This window comes from Aethalodelphis obliquidens, unplaced genomic scaffold (genome assembly GCF_003676395.1).
Source record: "Aethalodelphis obliquidens isolate GAN/ISIS:26980383/991018 unplaced genomic scaffold, ASM367639v1 scaffold36, whole genome shotgun sequence".
In the NCBI taxonomy this organism is placed as follows: domain Eukaryota; kingdom Metazoa; phylum Chordata; class Mammalia; order Artiodactyla; family Delphinidae; genus Aethalodelphis; species Aethalodelphis obliquidens.
Genome location: NW_020837980.1, coordinates 4,724,508 through 4,747,337, shown reverse-complemented (window position 1 = coordinate 4,747,337; position 22,830 = coordinate 4,724,508). Strand labels below are relative to the sequence as shown.

General features: G+C 40.9%; 1 protein-coding gene and 1 long non-coding RNA gene across 3 annotated transcripts in view; both read left to right on the top strand.

The window, feature by feature from the left end:
- CCDC91 (coiled-coil domain containing 91) overlaps positions 1–22,200 on the top strand; it is a 406,785-nt gene extending 384,585 nt beyond the window's left edge. The window contains exon 14 of one of the 2 annotated variants that reach the window (XM_027129339.1): positions 19,431–22,200. In XM_027129339.1, the coding sequence (XP_026985140.1) occupies positions 19,431–19,517 (87 nt within the window). In that variant the 3' untranslated portion in view covers positions 19,518–22,200. Of the gene's footprint in view, positions 1–7,733; positions 7,907–19,430 lie in introns of those variants that run through there. The other variant, XM_027129348.1, reaches the window with a different exon arrangement.
- On the top strand, positions 10,593–12,689 carry LOC113632327 (uncharacterized). Its single transcript, XR_003437763.1, has 2 exons — positions 10,593–10,718; positions 12,273–12,689. It is a non-coding gene; the product is annotated as an uncharacterized LOC113632327 (long non-coding RNA).
- Positions 22,201–22,830: the final 630 nt, after the last annotated feature.

Genomic DNA, 22,830 nt, shown 5'->3' with positions numbered 1-22,830 from the left:
TGGAATGATTTTTTTTTCCAGTGGTGGCAAAAATTTTGAGAATTCTAAAATGCTCTTTCCTTCAACAGTTATCTAAAGTTAAGCCCTGAGCATCTGACCTCCATGCAACCTCCATATTTCACTGTTGTGATTGTCTCAGGTATGTTTACCTTCAACAGACCTAGTCCCCTAATCTCTTTCTCCTGCTCCTGGGCCAGTCTGCTGCATTCCTGTCTGCTGTGAAGAGTGGTGACAAATACTAATCTGAACTAGACCACAGTCGCATGAAGTCAGATGGAGAACTTGGCCTTGTATCAAACCTTAAAGCAGAGGGGAAGGGTGGAAATGCTGTCTTGTAAATAGCAAGCCACCCAGTGCGTAAGCCCTGAAAACATGTAAATAACACTACATCTCATATGCTTTATTTCTCAATTTTGTCATGCTACCTTTGCCAGCTAGTTTAACTGAGTATGATTTGCAATGTTATTTTATTGAACATTTTTTGACAATTTGAGTACAGCTCTGAATGTAGTATTAAATCCTCTTCTGGCTCAGCAGATTGCAAAATTGCACGCTCTGTCTACACATCAAATCCTAGGTCTGGAGGGGAATTTAGACTTGACCTAGTCCAGCACATCCAGAAAACACTGCATTTGAGCTCTCTCATAGCAGATGGTATTTCAAGCTATCCTAAATGACATCTTTACAAGAAGATTAATTATATTATTACAGACTTTCACACAAAGGTTAAAATTAAGCTTGGCTTCCATTTCTTACAAATTCATACAATTTTTTCTTCTTGTTCAAGGATCTCTAGCCAACTCCAATGGCTGGACCAGTAAGTTTAATCACACTTCTGTGACTAGGAGGAAACTAAATATCATAAATTATGTTAACAGTTTAGTTCTAAATTCTTTGTGTCAGCTTTATGTGTCAGGTTTGGGATTGGTCAATTTTTTTAATCCATCAGGGATCCAGTGTTGCAGAAGTCCTAAAGAAAAGCTATTCTGAAGAATTCTCAGAGAATCAACTCAATTCTGGCAACTCTTTTATAGAGATTTTGGGATGACCAGAAACTACACTGGCACAATACTTAAAGCTTTGGCCTAACATGAATTTAAATTATAATTACATTATAATATTTTCTAAGAATTCCGTAAGAAAAAAATTGTATATGGTCAAAGGAAGGAAAAATTGCTTTAATCAAAGTCCCAATGATTGAATAGCATATATTCAGTAACAGGATGAAGATTTACCTCAAAACCATTGGGCCTTCTAGCCTCACAGTTTCTATTATTATTTAGAATTGTTTTTCAGCTATAAGTTGACAAAGATAGATTGCTTTAAAATTTTAGCTATATGGCATTTTAAAGTTCTTTTAAAATAAATTCACATTGATTTTAAACTTAGCTCTAGTTAGATTTTTAATATGTGCTCAAATTGCAGAATTCTTCATAATCAACATCTAATATCTGTTCATTTCATTTATGATTAAATAGTCTCTTCATCCATTTATTTATTTTTTAAAAATTATTTTCCCCTCTTAAAAGAAACTTATTGCTCTGTTATGTGTTTGCTTGGAAATCATTCAAACTGTAGAGACTTCTGGTCTTATTCTCTCCAGTTCTTCTCTGTTTCTGGGACAGAGGGTGGATCGTATTTCCCTAAACCGTGGCAGTTAGATGGGGCAGCGCTATGATATTAATGGATGATGAGCAGAACTGAAGTGTATCATGTCCAAGCCAAAACATTCAGTTACTGCTGCCAGACTCACCAGCCCAAAGCTCTCTCCCCCTGCCGGGTGACAGTGGAAGAGACCTCGTGTTGAGATTGTGGAGATACAAGGTCAAAACAGCCTACATCACTGAGTTGCTTCAGGAAGGACAGTTGGCTTGGAGGGTCTCATATCCACATATGGTTTTAATTGAATGAGAAATAAACCTTTTTTTGGCATGTCAAGTCGCTGAGATCTGGGAGTTTTCTATTATTGCAGCATAAACCTGATCTATCTTAATAGAACTAGACAAGATAAAAGAAAACTCAGGAGGAAATCTAACTTCCTTGAGAATCTTACTGAGACCTACTTAGACCTTGTTGTCCCAAAGATCAATCAACTTCCTCAGCAATGAATGTTGGTTTAGTGTCTAATGTTTGTAGTCACTACACAACATACCTGGGATACAAGGATGTTGAGGATACAACCCCTTGCCTTCAGATTGCTATAAAAGTACTTCCTGGGATGATGTCAAGCTATTCAAAATTGGGAAATTTTACTGAAAACATTTTTCTTACCAAAAAAATTCTTAATCTGAAAATAGCACATGTGCGCACACACACACACACACACACACACACACATATTGTATGTATGCATCATACATTGTTATGCATTCAGTCTGCATGAATGTTATACATATATGTGTATGTATACATTTGAAGGGGTGGGGGAGAGAGAGAAAGATACAAGGCACCACATTCTTCAGTTGATCTTTCACTGAATTCCAAAATCCAGACAGAATAAATTTGTAATCAGTGTAGTTGTGGTCTACCTGACACTGCCTTGCACAGAATAAAAATGGCTCCCTGATAAAATGGAAATCACGTATTTCATTTCCAGCCAGTCTGTAACTGGTCATTTTTTTTGTTTGTTCTCTTTCTTTTGCAGAATGGGTCAAAGTAGTCTGAAATGAATTAGTGCAATAAGAAAAAATATATAGATAGATAGATAGATTTTTTTTTTTACCATTACATCGTATTTACATTTAGTTGCAGTTTTTTGTACTAAATCAAATGTAGATTTTTATTGAATTACTGTTAATGCCAAAGAACTGCTGTTCAGTCAAATAGCTGTTTCATGGTTGAACCTTAGCTTGCCTCTGGCCTACCTGTGCCACTGGGTGCTGACATACCCTTCATATATCACAAGAGTGAAGACACTAATTTATGGAAAATCTGGGCTTAGTTTTTCTTCATTTAGTTGAATAATCCAGTTCTTGAAATTATCAGTAATAAAGAGATAATTATGATTAACATTTCTACCCACCTTTTCATAACTAAGGGTTTCTTTTAACATATATTTCAGCCCTACAATACTTCCTTCGAGTGGCTAATGGTGTTCTTATATCACATGTTAGAAAAGTAAGACTAATTAGCTTATCTAAGAGACACAGTTATCAAGTGAACAAACTACCATCCAAACTCAGGTCTGTGCTCTGATAACATATGTCAGCACAATTTTTAATATAAAAAATCCTTTTTGCAAATACTCCTTTTATAAAATATTCCTTTTTAAACCACAAGGATTCAAAACTCCAGACTGCTCTTAGAATTACCTAAATAATCTCTAACAGCATTTCTAGAGGGGTAGTCGTGGGTCACCTGCATCAGAGTCAGCTGGGGTGCTTGCTAAAATGCAGATTTCTGGTCTCCTGCCTAAACTTTGTGAATCAGAATCTTCTAAAGAACATTTCAGAAATTTTCGTTTTTAACTTATTTTCCAGATGACTCTAATATACAGTAAAGTTTGAGAACTGCTGAAACATACTTACAACCATTATTCCCAAGCAACTGGGAGACTCAACCCTTACAGAAGTGACTCCAATTTTATCAAAAGAACACCTCAATACGGCCCTTTATGTTTGACCACGTGACCCATGTCAAGAATCTAAGGTGTGAATTCAGTTTAGCTAATAGTAGGAGCCAAGGAGATACAGTGGTAACCAAAGAGCAAGGGGTAAGGAGAGGAGTACTTTTTCTTAATTTGGAGAGTAATTTGAAGAAACACTGAACATAAACATACTAACACATTACTTTAAAATATGACATTGAATGCTGGCTTTAGGAAACATAAAAAAGGCCAAAATTTATAAATTTGGAGGCTTATGCTAAAGAAAAATTTGAATATAAAAATGAAGTAGGTGGTTGGGGGTGGAGAAGTTAAGCAAGAGGTTGTCTGTCACTGGATGGAGAGAAGAGAAACAGACAAGTAGAGGGTGTGAAGAGCAGCATTTGAAAACAAAACACAATCTTTACACACATTCTTTTAACACAAGGTTAAGTGGTGGTATCCTGTTTTGCAGTTTCAAAACCTGAGTCACAGAGAAGTCCCATGAATTGCCAAAATTCAATCGGTTAGTCAATGGCAGAACAAACCCAACTTTACTCCAGTGACTCCAAACCCACTGCTTTTCCACCTAATTATATTACATTTTCTTTTGTTTTAAACCTTCCAACTAGTTTTCAGTCCATCTGAGGATATTGTATCTGTCTGAGTCAATATGAACTAATATGGCAGAGCTTTGGGTAAGCACGTTAGCATTTTTGAGCCTTTCTTGCAATTTTTTCCCCTTTGGAATAATTACAGACTGCTGTGTTTTAATTATAGTGACTTTTAGGATGCTCCAGATTTCTCCCAAACAGTTGGCTTTTGTATTTTCTTCTTCTACCTTTCATCTTAAGATTTCTAAACTCTTCTGTATCCCAGTGAAATTTTTCCTTAAGAAGAAACCCTAAGTGATATATAGTCCACCTGAGTGACATGGCGGAGGAAGACACAAATTAGCTCCACTGAATACTAGGTGTAAATGCTTTCAGGTAGCTCTTCTTAGTTGAAAACAGTATAAAGCAATATTCCTTTTCCAAGCCATCTGGAGGCAACTTACTGGCAACGAACAACATGGTCTACATAAAAGTACTAATTCTGATTTCTATGTGTCATCTGCATGTTGCACAACTCTGTAAATTATGCATAGAAACAGAAATTAGGAAAAGGAAGCAGCTCTGCAATGTGCTGTGATTAAAGAATCACCAAGCATCACCTTACTTGGCTGGTAGTTAGGGTCTATGTTTGTTTATTTAAAAAAAATATGCAGGTGTAATGGAATGGCTCCTCCTATAACGTGCAAAGTAAATAGATAATTGTATTTTGAAGGCAGCAGTGTCCTTTCCGTAAATAATCCATATATCAGGTTTTTCTGCCCATTAAGGTTCACCTTCCTGTGGTATACTTAAGAAAGAAAAGAAACTATTTCATATGTGTTTCTGAATCGTCAGTGATTGCTACTCACCTGAGATACATGGTTCTTTCTCTCCTTGGTGTGTCACTGCCACCTCTTCAAAGGATTCCGTAGTTCTGTAATTTTTGTCTTTTAAAAAAAACTGCTTTGTTGAGGTATGATTGACATGTAAAAGCTCTACATATTTAGTATATACAACTCGATGAGTTTGGGAATAAGTATTCACAGTGAAACTGACACCACCATCAAGGCCATAGACATATCCGTCACCTCCCAAAGTTTCCTCCTACCTCCTTTATTATAAGAAAAACAATAACTATTAATATTATTATTTTGAAATAGAACACTTAACATAAGATCCACCATCTTAGAAAATTTTACGTATACAGTATAGTATTTCTATCTATAGGCACTATGCTGTATAGTAGATATCCTGAACTAATGTATGGTATTTAACTGGAACTTTGTACCCTTTGATTACAACCTCTTCGTATCCCCATAGCTCCAACCCCTGGCAATCATCAGTGTACCATCTGCTTCTATGAGTTTGACTGTTTTAGATTATACATATAAGTGAGATCATACAGTATTTGTCTTTCTGTGCTTGACTTAATTCACTTAGTATAATGTCCTCCAGGTCTATCCATGTTGTTGTAAATGGTAAGATTTCCTTCTTTTTTAAAAAGGCTGAATACTATTTTATTTTATGTATATCTCACATTTTCTTTATCCATTCATCTGTCAATGGACATTTAGGTTGTCACTATCTTGGCTACCGTGAATAATGCTGCAGTGAACATGGTAGTGCAAGTATCTCTGTGAGATCCTGATTTCAATTCTTTTGGATAAATACCCAGAAGTGGGATTGCTGGATTATCATATGATAGTTCTATTTTTAATTGTGTCATGTCCTTCTTTACTGCCATCTCACAGTTACAGACATGTGGCTGGAATTCTGTCCAAAATATATAAAGAATTCTTAAAGCTCAACAATCAGAAACAAATGACCAATGCAAAAAATGGTCTAAACACCTTAACAGACACCTCACCAAAGACATATAGATGGCAAATAAGCATATGAAAAGATGCTTCACTTCATATGTCATCAGAAAAATGCATATCAAAACAATGAGATGCCACTACACACCTATTAGAATAGCCGAAGTGGAGATCACGGATGATATCAAATGCTGGTGGGGATGCAAAGTGACAATTTAGCGGAAGACAATTTGGTGGTTTCTTACAAAACTAAACATACCCTTATTATACAGTCTAGTAATTACAATCCTTGGTATTTACCCAAAGAAGCTGAAAACTTATATTCACACAAAAATCTGCACATGGATGTTTATAGTAGCTTTATTCGTGATTGCCAAAACTTGGAAGCAACCAAGATGTTCTCCAATAGGTGAATGGATAAATAAACTGTGGTACATCCAGACAATGGAATATCATTTCACACTAAAAAGAAATGAGCTCTCTGATCATGAAAAGACATGAAAGAAACTTAAAAGCATAATAGTAAGTGAAAAAGGCCAATTTGAAGTGGCTACATATAGTTTGATTCCAATTATATGACATCCTGGAAAAGGCAAAACTATGGAGATAGTAAAAATAATAGTGGTTGCTAGGGGCTAGGGTGGAAGGAGGGATGACTATGTGGGGCACAGAGGATTTTTAGGGTAATAAAACTATTCTGAATGATACTACAGGGGTGGATATATTTGTCCAAACTCGTAGAATATACAATACAAAGAGTGAACCTTAGTGTAAACTGTGGACTTGGGTGATGATGTTGTGTCAGTATAGGTTCATCGGTTGTAGCAAATGCACCACTCTGGTGGGAGACGTTGACAGTGAGGGAAGCTATGCATGTGTGGAAGCAGGGGCTATGTGGGAAATCTCTGTACTTTCCTCTCAATTTCGCTGTGCACCTAAATCTGCCTCAAAAGACAGTCTTTTAGTGAAAGAAACGAAAAACAGTAAGAAAGAACTCGGCTACAAACTTTCTAATGCTGCTGACGTAGCCGTAAGTAACTGGAAGCTCTGTCATTACACTAAAAAATATAAAACCTGGCGGAGTAGCCGTGTCCATGGAAGCAGCTGCTACACCAGCACATTCTGACTGACCCACTGCACAGACAGCACAACCAGTAGCCACGTTCACAATGGACTTGGGACACATTTTAGCCCCAAATAAGCAGGATATGTAAAGAAGGAAAAGAACTCTGAATGTTGATGCACAAACCCGGGCCTCTCCCACGGAACCGCAATAAGCGTGCTCAGCAAAGATGGAATTGAAGCTAAGAACTTAGAGCTGGACCACAGTTGGCCTGGCCGGCATCAGAGCAGACGGGGTGGTCGGACCCTGACCTGGCATGAGATGGGAAATTTGGCTGCAGGACAGAAGGGCACACTCTGCATTAGGGCAAAGTCTCAAAGGAGACCTGGTGTCCCGTCGTGAGAGATGGAAGCTCTTAGCTAAGCAGAGGGACAAGGCTCCGGCAGGGCATGTAAGGGAACAAGGTTTCAGTCAGGAAAGTAGGGGAGGGGCTTGGAGAAGGCCCTTTACTGTCTGAAACCAGGATTGGCCGTGGAGAGTTATCTTCTGATGTCTTTAGCTCCCATTAATAAATGACAGCAACTTACCTGCACTCTACATCCTAATGGCGCAGCAAAACCACCGCCTCTCGGCCTCACACTCACGATGCTGATCCGCTTTTGCCTGTTTTTTTCTAGGACGGGTAAAGTGTCACAACTCGGGCTTAGGCCTCCCTGGGGTAAACATCAGGCATTCGCCTTGCCGTTGGCCAGAGAGCTGCCTGTGGTCACACATCAGAGACAAATTAACACTGGCACCAACCTTGCATTTGGGAGACAGGGTAAGAGTTTACAGGCTCCCGAGCGCTTTCACAGCCCCTCTCACTGAATCCTCAGATCACATCTGGTGCTGCTCAGGCACATCTGGAAGGCCAGGCGTGGGTGGACCACGTCTGGAAGAGTGGGGGGTGGTGGGGAAGGAAGACACATCGGGCACTCTCCCCTCCCCACCTTCCTGCCTGTCACTCTCTTCAAAGAACTCAGGGCAGGGAGTCAGCACACGGGGCTTCTGAGCCCCATCTTCCTACTAACTGACTGTGAGCTCAAGGGCAAAGTCAATTACATATCAGGTAATTTCTAAAGTTCCCTCCAGCTTCAAGGTACATTCAAGGTCACATTCTGTGACAACCGGGAGAGGTAGACAGCAAGGCTAGTGATGCCTTCCTTGAAAATGGAGACCCTGTTATTCAAAGAATTTAATAATTCCTACCACCAGTTACACAGGTGATAAGTGTCTCTGGACACTTTCACTTAGTGTTTTTATCATGATATCACGCACACACACACACACACACGTGCGTGTGCGCGCGTGTGAGCACACCTGTGGATTATCCTCGACCTGCCTGGATCTGGCTCAGATAACCTGACACAGATAAAAGAATCCGTGTTTTCACCTAAACTGTACTAATTACTTGGACAGTAGCTGGCTACATAAGATTTCACAGGTTGACAGCCTGCACACAGGATTTGTCCTTAAGCCCTATTTTATTTGGCTGCCTGAGTGTTTTGTTAAAAAAAAAAAATTAACATGTGGCGACATTTTAAATTTGGGATATTTTACATAAAAACTGAAATGTTTCAATTCTCTTAAAAAAAAAAAGATCTGGCAAAATGACAATAACTGGCTGAAATGAGTTCATCATTATACTGTCCTTTCAGTTCGTGTTTTCCAGTCTTGGCACTGTTGAGATTTGGGGCTGAATAATTCTTGCTGGTAGGGGGTTGTCCTGGGTAGTTGAGCTTTTCAGTCCTGTGCCCACCAGATGCCAGTAGAAGTAGCACTTTTCCTTCTGTGTGACAACCAGTGGTGACATTGCCAATGTCCCCTGGGGAGAGGGGGGCAAATTGCCTCTGGTTGGGAACCATGACTGACTGTCGGCGTTTGAGTAGTGATCCCTGGACGATAGAATTTTAGAGCCGGAAAATGTGTAGTGCTACCCTCTGCTTCTACAGAGGAGGAAACTGAAGCTCATCCCAGAGGCGAAGTAACCAGCTCAAAGCGGCACAACCAGGACAGCTAGGAACAGAGCTAGGGCTGGAACCCTGATCCTCTGAATCCTTGGGCAATGCACTTCTCCCCTCCACTTGCCGCCTTCCAGGCCCCCACTCACCTGCCGGCTCCTGGCTTTAGTTCCTGACCTGGGAAGTCTGACTGCTCCTCTCTGCCCTCTCCAGAGCACACTGAGCCCTGCTTGGGGTGCCCTGATGAGTGAAACTGAGCAGCCCTTCACTTGCGGGGAGCACCTCCCCAGCCAAGGCTGCCTGTGCTGTCTCACTCAATAGGAAGGGTTGTTTCGTAAACACTGACCTTGTTCTCTGCTCATTCAATAAGGATTGTCCTCATTCCCAGCTGATTGAGATCAGCAGTCTCTCCTGCGTTCTTGAAGCAACATTTCCTCTAAAGTCACTTATAAAATGTGCAGCCAGACCACACGTCTGTCTGAAGTCGTTTGTCACTCTGCAAACTCCTCAGGAACATGGTCATCCTACAACAGTCAGATGATGTTATTTATACACTTAGAGCTTGTTTCACCATCGCAGGTCTCATCCTTTTTGATAAAAAATGGTTTTAAGGACATATTAATGATTTCCCACAAGAGATATTTTCTTTTCAGAATAAGAGATTCCTCTGGCATGAGAAAGTACATGTCAAGGCTCTTTGTACACTGTCAGTACACTGTCAGTCTGTATGGGCTGGGCAGGTCCATAGCCTTCTCAACTATAGAACCGTGTGTGAGTGTGAGTGGCCATGAGATCCCTGGAAGCTCTCACATGGAGTTAGTTATGTTCTTGTTTCATCTGTTAGAGTCCATGTGAGATTTCTCCCCTTATCAAGTCCTGTTCTAAATGGTCTATTGCATTTTTGACAGAGAAAGCCCCAAAGACACCTGTTATAAAATGTTATTCATTTACCTACCTACAGGGGGCCACCCCATAGATTAAGTAGAAATTTTCCTAGTTAATAGTGAAATACCTTAGTTAGAAAGTAGCTTTGCCAGATGGTCAACTAGCCCTTCACTCAGTTTGTGGGTATGTCCTCCTTGGATGTCCTGCTGAAGTGAGAATCATCTGAGCATGGAATGACGCGTGTCCCCCTCCTCCCCCTCTCACCACCTTCCATCCTCCCACGCAGTGTAGGAGGGCTTGTCGTGTGTTTTCCTGCATTGTTATCTGGAGCTTCTGGATAACTGCCACGTGACCACTCAACACTGCCGTACGTGTGTTCTTGTTGTCTTGTTTTCCATTCTGGATACATCTCTCCCTGGTATAGTTTCCTACCATCTGTGCTTCTGATCATCTCATCCTTTTTTTTTCTTTTCTTTTCTTTTCTTTCCTTTTCTTTTTGTTTTGTTTTATTTGTTTGTTTGTTTTGCGGTACGCAGGCCTCTCACTGCTGTGGCCTCTCCCGTCGCGGAGCCCAGGCTCCGGACGCGCAGGCCCAGTGACCATGGCCCATGGGCCCAGCCACTCCGAGGCACGTGGGATCCTCCCGGACTGGGGCACGAACCCACGTCCCCTGCATCGGCAGGCGGACTCCCAACCACTGCGCCACCAGGGAAGCCCCTCCTTTACTTTTCTTTTGTTTTCTTTGAACTTGGGGAGAAAAGAAACTCTGCATGAAAGGTAATGATAATAGCAGAACAGTATATAAAAGCGTTGTTGGTAACATTCCTTTGTGTCATGTTTTGGGTCAGTCTGATCATGGGTATGTCTGGACAAGTGGAGATGGGGAAGGAGAGCCGTAGGAGCTGAGATGCAGGAACTGAAGAGATGAATCAGGAGTTAAGGGTGGGCTGCAATTTGGACTCACCCAAGACACACCTGATTCTGAACATAGCTCTAGCTATAAGACTGCCTACTGGGGATAACCTGGTCAGGAGTGGTTGAGGAACTGGGCAAGGCTGGGCCCATAGATGAAGCCTTCACTGCCTAAACTGAGCAGGGCCAGAAAGCCAATGTAGTGAGAGTCATTTTATCTCCAAACCTCAGCCATGCTTAATTTGACCCACATTGTGTGCCTCTGTGTGGATATACGTATACTTTATACTTATGTCTCTTTATTAAGAATGAAATCAAATTGATTTAAGTTTTTGTTTAACATTGACTTTGTATCAAACGTTTTACCTATTATTTTAGCAGAAAGTCACAAGAAATGCTAAGGACAATTGCTAGCTGCCCTTGAGTATATGTTCTCCCTTTCTTCCTTAGCAAGAAAGTCCTAAAGTTTAGCTGGGCATGTGGCACCTCAGCTAAAGACTCCATCTTCTAGCTCATCTTACAGACTGATGTGACCATGTGACTAAGTGCCAATGGGATGTGAGCAGAAGGGATGTAAGTGACGTGCCTTTTGCACCCTTGAAAAAGGAAGGATTATGCCCCGCTTCATCCTCTTCTCTCCAACTGGCTGCAAAGCAGACATGAAGGCAGGAGTTGGGAACAGACAGTTTTAGCCCGGAGATGAAAGTTGAGTGTTAAAGATGCAAAACAGGACCGGAGGAGCCTGGTCCTGAAACTGTGGAGTCTAGATTGGTTATGGTCAGACGGTGTCATGAGAGAGAAATAAACTCCTGCCTCTTTTGAGCCACAAGTATTTTGACTTCTGTTACAACAGCCAGACCTGTTTTCTAATACTTGCATTCATTTTTCTACCCTCTGTGCAAATGAGCATCTGAGCCTCAGAGGCAAATAACTTGCCTAAAATCATCTATAGAACAGTCCCTCCAAGCAACCAAATGTCTTGCTTTCTCTTAGATGTCATCTCTCATATGGAAATGCCAGTGAAATCATACAGCTCTTTCCCCCCACCGAAAGGAATGCCCTAGTCTGAAGCAAGGGTACGCCTGGCTAAGTGGGCAGCGGTGCTTTCTGTTAACCTCTGTCCCGGGACTCCAACCACATCAGAGGCTGAGCTAGTTTTGCAATTAAGATAATCCATTTGGTACGTCCATAAATCATAATCATGATCATCTTTACTTTGTACCAATTTTACTACTAACTGTTTACATTTAAGGGCTTTGGTTTGGAATTTTATATAGTTAAAACGAAATTGTTTAGCCCCGAAACAGAGAATATGTTCCAAGGTATTTTATTTGTTCACTTAAAATTTTTAAACATTGCATGTTAGTGAGATGTGGATTGTGACAGCTATCATGGCATCTCTAATTTATTTTCTTTCAGGAGGCCTGAGGAGCTACTCATGAGATGCCAAATGAGAGGACAGCACACTTTCTTGGTCATCTCTGACTAGCTCTCTTGCATCTTCATGGTGATCTCAGTGCTTCTAATTCCATTTGGAAATTTCTGGACTTGTTTTAAGAACTACTTGTGCAGGACAGCTCAGTTATATCTGTGAGCCATAACTGAATGTCTCTTATCTCTGAAGCTATTTCCAAGGTAGGCAAACAAAGGGAGAGGCAGGAAGAAAATTTCTTTCCTTCTGCATATGCAAGCACTGGTTAACCATGGAGTACAACAAAGGTAAGGTATTATATTGTCTGTAGGACTGGAAAAGCCCTTGCATCAACCACTGTGTTCACAAATTGTGTTTTTACTTTTGCCTTTTCCACAATCTCTCATTAAATATTTCTCCCTCTTCCCAGTGTTATCTATCAATTGTGAAATGCCATTTAACTAGAGCATCTGAGCTCTCATTCACCGAACATTTTTACAGTTTATTGTTCTTTATCTAGATGTCTCATCCATTTTATACAACTTCTTTTATCAACGATAAGTGAAATATAGATCTTACATCTTTACTGCTCAGAGAAATACATTCTTATGGTAACGTATATGTGGTTGGGGGCAGTGATGGTAAGGGGGAAGAAAGATGGTTGTCAACTGATTAAAAGGTTAGGCTTATTGTCTGTCTTGTCAGGACTGTGAGTAGTCACACAGCATGGAAGCGAGGCAGTATGGATTTATTCAACTACAAATATTCATTTTTTTTAAATTGAAGTATAGTTGATTTATAATATTACATTAGTTTCAGGTGTACGACTTAGTGATTCAATATTTTTCTAGATTTTACTCCATTTAAAGTTATTACAGAATAATGGCTATATTTCCCTGTGCTATACAATGTATCCTTGTAGCCTATTTATTTTATACATAGTAGTTTGTATCTCTTAATCCTTTACCCCTATCTCACCCCTCACCCCTCCCCTCTCCACACTGATAACCACTAGTTTATTCTCTATATCTGTGAGTCTGTTTTGTTATACATATTCATTTGTTTTAGTTTTTAGGTTTCACATGTAAGTAACAGAGTATTTGTCTTTCTTTGTCTGACTTATTTCACTAAGTGTAATACCCTCCGTACTATCCAGAGCAATCTACAGATTTTAATGCAATTCCTATCAAAATATCCATGACATTTTTCAGAGAACTAGAACAAATAATATTAAAAATTATATGGAACCACAAAAGACCCTGAATTGCCAAAGCAATCTTGAGAAAAATGAACAAAACTGGAGGTATCATTCTCCCTGACTTCAAACTATACTACAAAGCTACAGTAATCAAAATAGCATGGTACTGGCACAAAACAAACACATAGATTAAAAGAACAGAATAGAGAGCTGAGAAATAAACCCACTCACCTAAGGTCAATTAATCTATGACAAAGGAGGCAAGAATATACAATGGAAAAAAGATAGTCTCTTCAATACGTGGTGCTGGGAAAGCTAGACTTCTACATGTAAAAGAATGAAATTAGAACATTTCCTCACACCATATACAAAAAAAAAAGCTCAAAATGGATTAAAGGCCTAAATGTAAGACATGAAACCATAAAACTCCTAGAAAAAAACATAGGCAGAACACTCTTTGACATAAATCGTGGCAATATTTTTTTGGACCTATCTCCTAAAGCAAAGAAAATACAAACATTCTTGAAGGCTTGCTATGTGCCTCTGCCTAGGGATAAAACGTTGATAAGAGTCTACTTCTGGGCTTCCCTGGTGGCGCAGTGGTTGAGAGTCCGCCTGCCAATGCAGGGGACACGGGTTCGTGCCCCGGTCCAGGAGGATTCCACAGGCCGCGGAGAGGGTGGGCCCGTGGGCCATGGCTGCTGGGCCTGCACGTCCGGAGCCTGTGCTCCGCAATGGGAGGGGCCAAGGCAGTGAGAGGCCCGTGTACCGCAAAAAAAAAAAAAAAAAAAAGAGTCTACTTCTGCCTCAGGAAGCTAATAGTCTACAGGGAGGCCAAGTAACCAGTGATTTTAAAACCCTATGCTGGGGGACGTCATGGGGATGTTTACAGGGTGCTAGAGGAAAATGTAGTAGTGACATCCAACTCAGTCTTGGAGAATCAGGGGTGGTTTTCTGGAAGAGAGGGTGATATTTAGGTGAAGCCTGAGTAGAAGCTGCCCATGTGAAAAGGCAGAGGATAGCATCGCAGGACTCCAGAGATGAGAAAAAGTAAGTTTGGGAACACTGAGTAGTTCCAGACATCTGGAGCATGGAGTGGGAGTGGCTGACTGATGACAGCCAAAGCAGGGACCATCTTCAATGTCCAGGAGAGCTGAGATATCAAGTAGGTAGGGGTCAGAGGTCGAAGTAAACAGGCATCCAGCCAGGCTGGGGAAGTTTCATCCTCATCAGTGCTGAAGTTTGAGGCTGGCAGAGAGGAAAGTGTTAAAAGAAAACTAGAGAGCTTTACTTGATGTGAATATTTTATTGAGTGAGAAAAAAATTGTTCACCATGAGGGGTACTTCAAACCCCAAACTGGTATGAAGCACAGAGATATGAGGTTATGAGATGCTCATAAACTGAAAATGAGGAAGGTGTTTCCCTTCACAGTGATTGGTTATTTCAGTGGTGGTTTCCAGATGACAGAGGATTGGTTAAAAGTGATTATCTTACACCATTTAAGGAAGATGAATTAAATTTCTTTTATGATTATCTGTGGCATTTACAAGAAATAACCTAAGTTAAGTTGTGCTTATGTTCATGAAACAAGCTAGATTTAATTTTGCTTACATAACTTCAATGGTTTTATTGGCTTGGGAGATTTTCAAGCCTGTTCTCCATTTTATTTTATGAAAAGGAAATAAAACTTCTGGTGTCTACTATCTGTCAGACATGGTATATTCCTAGTCAAACTCTCACACAAATCCTTTAGAAGATATAATTATCAACATTTCAGAGCTGAGGAACGTGGTCTAGAAAAGGTGTCACAAAACGGATGAGTAGTACATCTGGGTTTCAAAGTGATTTAACTCCAAAGCCTGTGTTCTTTCTGTCTTCAGCAGTGTCCCCAGAGCAAAGGGTCGGCCAAGACAGGGCAGGTTGTAATGAACTGGATAGAAGCGACAGTGAGTCCGACCTGGGCTTTAGGTAACCACATGGGGACAGGGTAACATCTGGCACAAGACTTTTAGGGAGAGGGCTATTTTGGGGAAAACACATTGATAAACTGCCCTGGGTGTGGGACAGGAGGTCCCAAGGTCAAGTCTTGAAGAAGACAAAAGCAACACCAAGTTTCTCTACAGAGAAAGTTAACTGGAATTTGGGATATAAGCAAGAAGTTAGACAGAAAAGGGGAAGAGTTAAGAGAAGAGGCCAAGCATGGTGGGAGGTGGGAGCTACAGAGAAAGGTGTCCAGGGAGAGAGGCCCCTGGTGATGAGATGGCTGAAAGGTTTTCAAGCCTGGGAATGTCTAATATTTAATCGTAAGTTGGTTGCTGCTCTAAAATCTCCAACAGTTGCCCCAATTCTCCTATAACAGTGTGATGCACACACTTAAACAGCCTTGTGTTTGAGACGGGCTCAAGGGGAATGCTGAAACAGGAACAAGGTGACCGCTTGGTGTGGAGGGACAGGGAAAACAGAAGGGAGACCAGGCATAGACAAGAGAGGGGCCATACGTGGAGTGATCAGGCCTTAGCCAGAGGTGGCCAGGACAACTGTAAACAACCTCCTGTCCACATGCCAAAGATTAACAGAGCTTGAAAAAGTCTCTAAATGGCTTACCTCATAAGGCATGAGAATTCAAAACAATTTCATTTAAATCTAAAAGGGCGAGTTGACTTTAGCTGACATCTGGTTTATGAAAAGAAGATATTTCTAAAAGAGCTACTCAGGATTAAGTGGGTGACCTCAGACAGCAGTTAATTTTCCATCCTCGGTAGTATTCAGGGAAAGGTAATACACACCCCGGGTATGGCAGTGAGAGAGCGGGTTCAGGTATTAGATTGGCATAAACTATAGAACCTGTTGAACTCTCTTCCAGCGAGTCCAGATTAACTCTAGAAAAGCAGCTTCCAAGGCTCCTAAACGAATTAAGAGTCTGAGCAAACAGGGCTCAGATTGGGAACACATGGTGACAAAGCTCAGCGTAAAGGAATAAAAAGTCCACCCCAACAGGTTCAGAGTAGAACAGAACCATTCACATCCAAGCAATGGACAAAGTGACCACTCTATTGAGATGGGTTCCTGGTTCAATGCAGACTTCTGCATGTGCTCCCTGTCACTCCATAACTAGTGGCTTGGTTTAGGCAGCCAGGATTTGATTTCAGAGCAGCTGGTGGATGTAACTGTCTGAAGATGAATCTAACATGGGGATGTTCTTGCCTTTTGAGATTTAGGTTCAGACCCATTTGTCCCAGCTCATTCATGATGTCCACAGGGCTGGAGGCATTGTGAGGGATGGAAGCCCATCAGCTTCAAGAGAGCAAACAGTGGTAAAGAGAGAAAGACTGAGAAGCAGCAATCTAGGGAGAAAGTCAGGAACAACTAGCTCTCTTTCTCCTTGCCTGGCCAGAAAAACCCTACCAGATGCTGCCTCAGTCCTAGACTGTTTGCAAGGACAAAGTACATACCAATTGCTAAAAGGTAACTGCAAAGATTATAGTAAAAAAAAAGTTTCTTGGCTATTGTCTAAAAACATGCCTAAAAGAGTATATATATGCAAGTTGGAGAAAAATACCTAAGTAAATAAGACGTGGCCCCATCCAACAGCCTGCAGCCTCCAGTGCTGGGACACCTCAGGCCAAACAACCAATGGGGTGGGAACACAGCCCCCACGCATCAACAAACAAGCCGCCTAAAGTCGTACTGAACCCACAGCTGCCTCTAAACACACCTCTTGACACGGCCCTGTCCACCAGAGGGACAAACCCCAGCTCTACCCACCAGTGGGCAGGCACAAGTCCCACCCACCAGGAAGCCTGCACAAGCCCTTGGACCAATCTCACCCACCAGGGGGCAGACACCAGAAGCAAGAGGAACTACAGTCCTGCAGTCTGCAGAACAGAGACCACAAACACAGAGAGTTAGACAAAATGAGACAGCAGAGAAATATGTTCCAGGCAAAGGAACAAGTTAAAACCCAAGAAGAACAACTAAGTGAAATGGAGATAGGCAATCTACTTGAAAAAGAATTCAGAGTAATGATAGTAAAGTAAAGATGATCCAAGATCTCAGAAAAAGAACAGAGGCACAGACTGAGAAGATACAAGAAATGTTTACCAATGAGCTAGAAGATTTAAAGAACAAACAGAGTTGAACAATATAATAACTGAAATGAAAGGCCTGGAAGTCTGGCTAAGCATTTAAAATTTGCCTGTAGGAGAAGGACAGTCATTGAAGACTTTGAGTAAGAAAGTAGCATGGAGAGATTTGACTTTTAGGTCAGTCTGGTGTAATGAAGGCAAGAGAGTGAAGATGTAACAAAGCTTTTCCCATTTAAAATTAATGCCTTTTCATTGTTCAGATTTCATTTATTGTGTTTACAGTTTTGATCCACTTCAAAATGCAAAGCTCTCTGAGAGGACTAACTGCTGTGATTAAGTTACATTTTAGGGTAAATTAAGGTAGCAAGATCTGCAAGCGCTTTTGAGAACTGGAGGTAGGTAGACAGAACTGGAAAAACAGGAGGCAGAGGGCTCTGTGTGGAGGTGGAGGCCACAGAGAGGCTGGGCCTTTAGGGGAAAGCTTGGATTTCTTTTCATTTTCTACAATACCAGCCAGACCCATACATAAAGACTTTTTTCCTAAAATTGCTTTTAGCTCTGCTACCCAGATTCCTTTATTGCAGTGGTACTCAAAGTGTGGTTCCCAGGAATGCAGCATCAGCATCCCATGGAACTTGTTAGAAGCACATTCTCTGCCCCACCTTAGTTGTACCGACTCAGAAACTTGGAGGCGGGCCCAGCCATCTGCTGTGACAAGCCCTCCAGGTGATCCTCATGCAGCTAAGAACCGTTGCATCATTATAAGTTATCTACGTCTCTGAAACTCAGATATAGAAAAAGGTGGAAATGCCCATTTGGTATTAGAATGAATAATCAAAAGTGATTTTAATACCAAGAAAATTCAGCCTTGTTCTAAACATGATTTTACATGGATGTATGTTTGGTGAATGATCTAGGATATATATGATTGCAATCCATTCATAGGTGATAATTCCATAATTCCAGAGCCAGTTTAAAAGGACCTGTATTATTTGTATGAGTTATGAATCATAGCTGCTGGAGCTAATGGTATTTAGCAAAACAAGATAAAGATGATTCTTTTTTTCCTATGATCACTATGTGTACGGGAAGAATGTTTAACTTGCACCATCATCTTCCAAAGGATCATCTCTGATGATAATGCTGGAGTTTTTCATTTCTTTATGCCTTACACAGCACCAATAGTATTTCAGCTATGTTAATACATGTCCAAAAGTCGCATTGGTTTACACAGTCTATAATATTTCTGAAATGCAGTCTGAGTTACTCCTAAAACTAGGATTTCTCAGATTCTTTCCATTGTCTTCCATGAGTAATCCAATATACATGAAAGGATAAAAAAGTAAACAATTTTGTGATAATTCACATTTTTCCAATGGAATTTTAAACAGTTTGACAGTTTGGTCTTGTTAAAAAGTGATATAAAATAAATGCTTCTTAGCAAACAATTGTCCAGTAAATATTATGATTCTGTCTCATATTCTCACAGTGGATTGTTTTCTGGGGCTTTCAGTGGAATTCTTTCAAATTAGAGCTCAATGATCTTCTTTATATTTTATCCAAGGTTTGAAATACATGAACCTGTCTCTACTTACTTGAACAATGGCCTCTATTATGGTGTCTTTTTCTTTAAATCCAAATATTATACTCAGCATTTTAGGAATTCCCTATTCCAAATACAGGCAATTAAATTGTCTATAAGTTATTCAGAGCCTTAGAAAACGAAATGAAATAGGAGTTTGTACTTTGAAATGAGTTCAGAAATGTGTACCATTTGTCAATGCTACTCTCTTTCAAATAGTCCTCATTATCTTCTGGTTCTGCTGTTAACAGACAAAATAATCTGACACAGACTTCTCTAACAAAGATGTTTCTTTCCTAGGAGAAGTCTGTCTTTTCTCAACAATCAGGACTCAAGTTCTTGACCTTGAAGATGGGAGAGAGAACAGAATGCTTCCTGGGGCCATAGTGAGCTGGATTAAATTTGAAAACAGCCCCCAGGATAAATAGGGGGACACACATGGCATTTGTATTGTTTTTGCCAATGTCTAGGACTAACTTGGAGCCCACAGCTAGGGACTCTACAGTAAGAGAACACAAGTCTGGAACCTTGGAAACCCTGGAGGTAATGCCTGAAAACAGGGCTCAGATGCAAGGTTCACATCAGTGGCCTGGCCTTCCTTTGGCCTCGTGGCTCTGGGTTGATACCAGAACAAAAGTTATCAGCATCTTTTTCTGTTCAGTGATTGTTCACCCCACCACTTTTGTGTTGGTCTTATAATCTAGGGTCCCAAGAGTGTGGTTCTGTTTCACCCTCTTAGAAACCTTGATAAAGCAAGGAAGGAAACAAGTGTTTATGAAACCAACTTACAGGAAGAGATGAAAGAACGATGGTCTCATTTTGAGATATTTGAATATTAACTCAAATTAATCTAATTGGTAGACTTTTAAGCAGCATGGAGAAAATGTTTGGGAGCAAGGTTTCATTCTTAAAGCAAAGATGCTGGGGTCACAAACCCCCTTTTCTCCCTGAAGCCACTCTACCTCCCTTCACATCTTCTTCTTGGCTGGTCGTAAGGGGGACCCCATTGCTGCTACTGTATTCCCCTTCTGTCACATTCTTGTCTGGTGTCTGAAGCCCAGACTGTTCTGTTTTAACTTCATCCCTCAGTAAAAGGCTCTAATGGGAGAACAGTTCTTCCTGGATGTTTTAGAGGGACTGTAAAATGCACATCTGAAAAATTCACTCCCTGCACCCATACATGTTCCTTATCCTGAAGGGCCTCTAATAGTTACAGTATCATCACCTAGTTGACCAAGTGAAAAGTTTGGAGACACTTGATTCTCTAGGAGGTATTTAAGATATCATGAGGGCATGGGAGTGTTTATGGAACACAGAGAGCGGAAGGCAGAGATATTTTGAAAGACAGAGGTTAATTACAGCCTGGAGTATGTAAAGGAAGACAGGAGATAGAGACTTAAGTGCAGGCTTTGTGTGGGCAGGGTTAAGTGTAAGGCTCTGAAAACCTCAGCTGGAGTGGACGCTACAGGGCTGGTGAAGGGCAGGAGGTGGGAAAAGTTCTAAAAAGTCCTGCTTCCCTTGAACAGGACGCTCCTCTAACCCTCCAGACTCAAGGAAAGTTCCTATTTCCTTTCCTCCTCAGCTTCTGGTGGGAGCATTTCCATGTTGAAACACCCTAACACATGGGATCATTTCAGAGACAGAACAAGGTTGTGCCAGACAGACAAGAGGCTGGGAAGCATCATGATTCCATCTCACATAGGACACAGTCCGACAAGCAACGAACATATAATCTGAACAAATTCATATCTTTATCTCTCAGGACGCAGTCAAAGGCGGGGCTGGGGTAGAGGAAGTACGTTTTTATGCCATAGAAAAGCAGCAAAACATAAAAATCCATTCTTCCCTATCTTCACTACTTTGCATACTCACTACTCTCTAATATTTTCTAGAACTCTCCCTCACTCTCAACTCCCAACCTCAATTCCCATTCTCTTTTCCATATAGTTCTTCTAGCTTCTCCAGATTGCCCCCAGCCATTTACTTACTTCAAACTGCATAACAAGGTCCACTGAATTATTTATTCTGAGCCCTTTAATGAGACAGATACCTTTACAATTTCAGTTTTTCCATCTGTTAATGGGAGCAATAACACACCTGAGAGTCCATCTACGACCTGACATACAACACTTGAACTTTTCATAGTAAACACCAATATAAAAATAAATGCCAAGTGGAATTATCATTGTTGTCTCATTGCTTGTACTGTTATTAGTGATTCTCTTTAGTGGGCCTCTTTCCTTCTCATACAGCATGCGAAAAAGATTAAACTAACCTATGATGTATTTTATCACCTTGCCTAAATAAGGGATAGAAGGTAGAAAAGTGTTCTAGGAAGTCTCATGGCCAAATTGAACTCAAAGGTAAGCGTACATCTCAGCAATATCTCTGAAGAAAGCACCTCTTTTATGTACAGATTTTTTTTTGCACCTTAACATCAGAAAAACTTAGTAATTTCCAAGAGTTCTTTTTTTCCTGCCCAATAGCTAGAAAATGTCTAAGGAGTGAGTGCCTTCCCTAAAACAACAAACTATCTCTGCCCTCAGACAAAATAAGACGACCTCAGAGATTTGAGTTTCCACAGCCTCAGCAGTTGTAGACTATAAGCAGAATAGCAGGAGACTTTTCACCAATGGTAATGATCTAGTGATAAGTGTTTCATTGCCCCATTGGAAATCTATTTCTGGAAACTAAAATCAATGGGAAATCCTTGACTAGAGAAGGCTCTGAGGTTTAGCAGCTTAGCGAGCAAAGCTGGTAAAATGCTGACAAAGATAGTGGAGAAAACCAGGCAGATGGTAACTAGACGTAGTGGTGATCCTTTCTGAAATGTATAGAAATAACATTGAATCACTGTGTTGTGCACCAGGAACTAACATAGTGTTGTAGGTCAGTTATACTTCAAAAACAAACAAATACACTCACAGAAAAAGAGATCAGATTTGTGGTTACCAGAGGCGGGGGTGAGGAGAGGGGGAATTGGATGAAGGCAGTCAGGAGGCACAAACGTCCAGATACAAGATAAATGAGTACTAGGGATGTAATGTACAACATGAATATAATTAACACTGATGTATGTTATATATGAAAGTTGTTAAGAAAGTGAACCTAAGAGTTCTCATCACAAGGAAAATAATATATTTTTCTTTATTTTGTATCTACATGAGATGCTGAATGTTCACTAAACTTATTGTGGTTTTCATTTCATGATGTATGTAAGTGAAATGATTATGCTGTACATCTTAAATTTATACAGTGCAGTGTGTCAATTATATCTCAATAGAAGAATAAGAAGACCAAGGGGGGAGGGGAAAGGGAAGGGGAGAGGGAAGGAGAAAAAGGAAAAGGAGGAGAAAAAGAAAACCATGGGGCTTCCCTGGTGGCGCGGTGGTTGAGAGTCCGCCTGCCGATGCAGGGGACGCGGGTTCGTGCCCCGGCCTGGGAGGATCCCGCATGCCGCGGAGCGGCTGGGCCCGTGAGCCATGGCCGCTGAGCCTGCGCGTCCGGAGCCTCTGCTCTGCAACGGGAGAGGCCACAAGAGTGAGAGGCCCGTGTATCGCAAAAAAAAAAGAAAAAGAAAAAGAAAACCATCCGTCAGGGAGCATATTTATCATAACTGCATTAGAAACACTAATGATGGTAAGCATAGAATATCTCTATCCGAGTTCAACAGAAATGAAAATTCTCAAACCACTTCTCA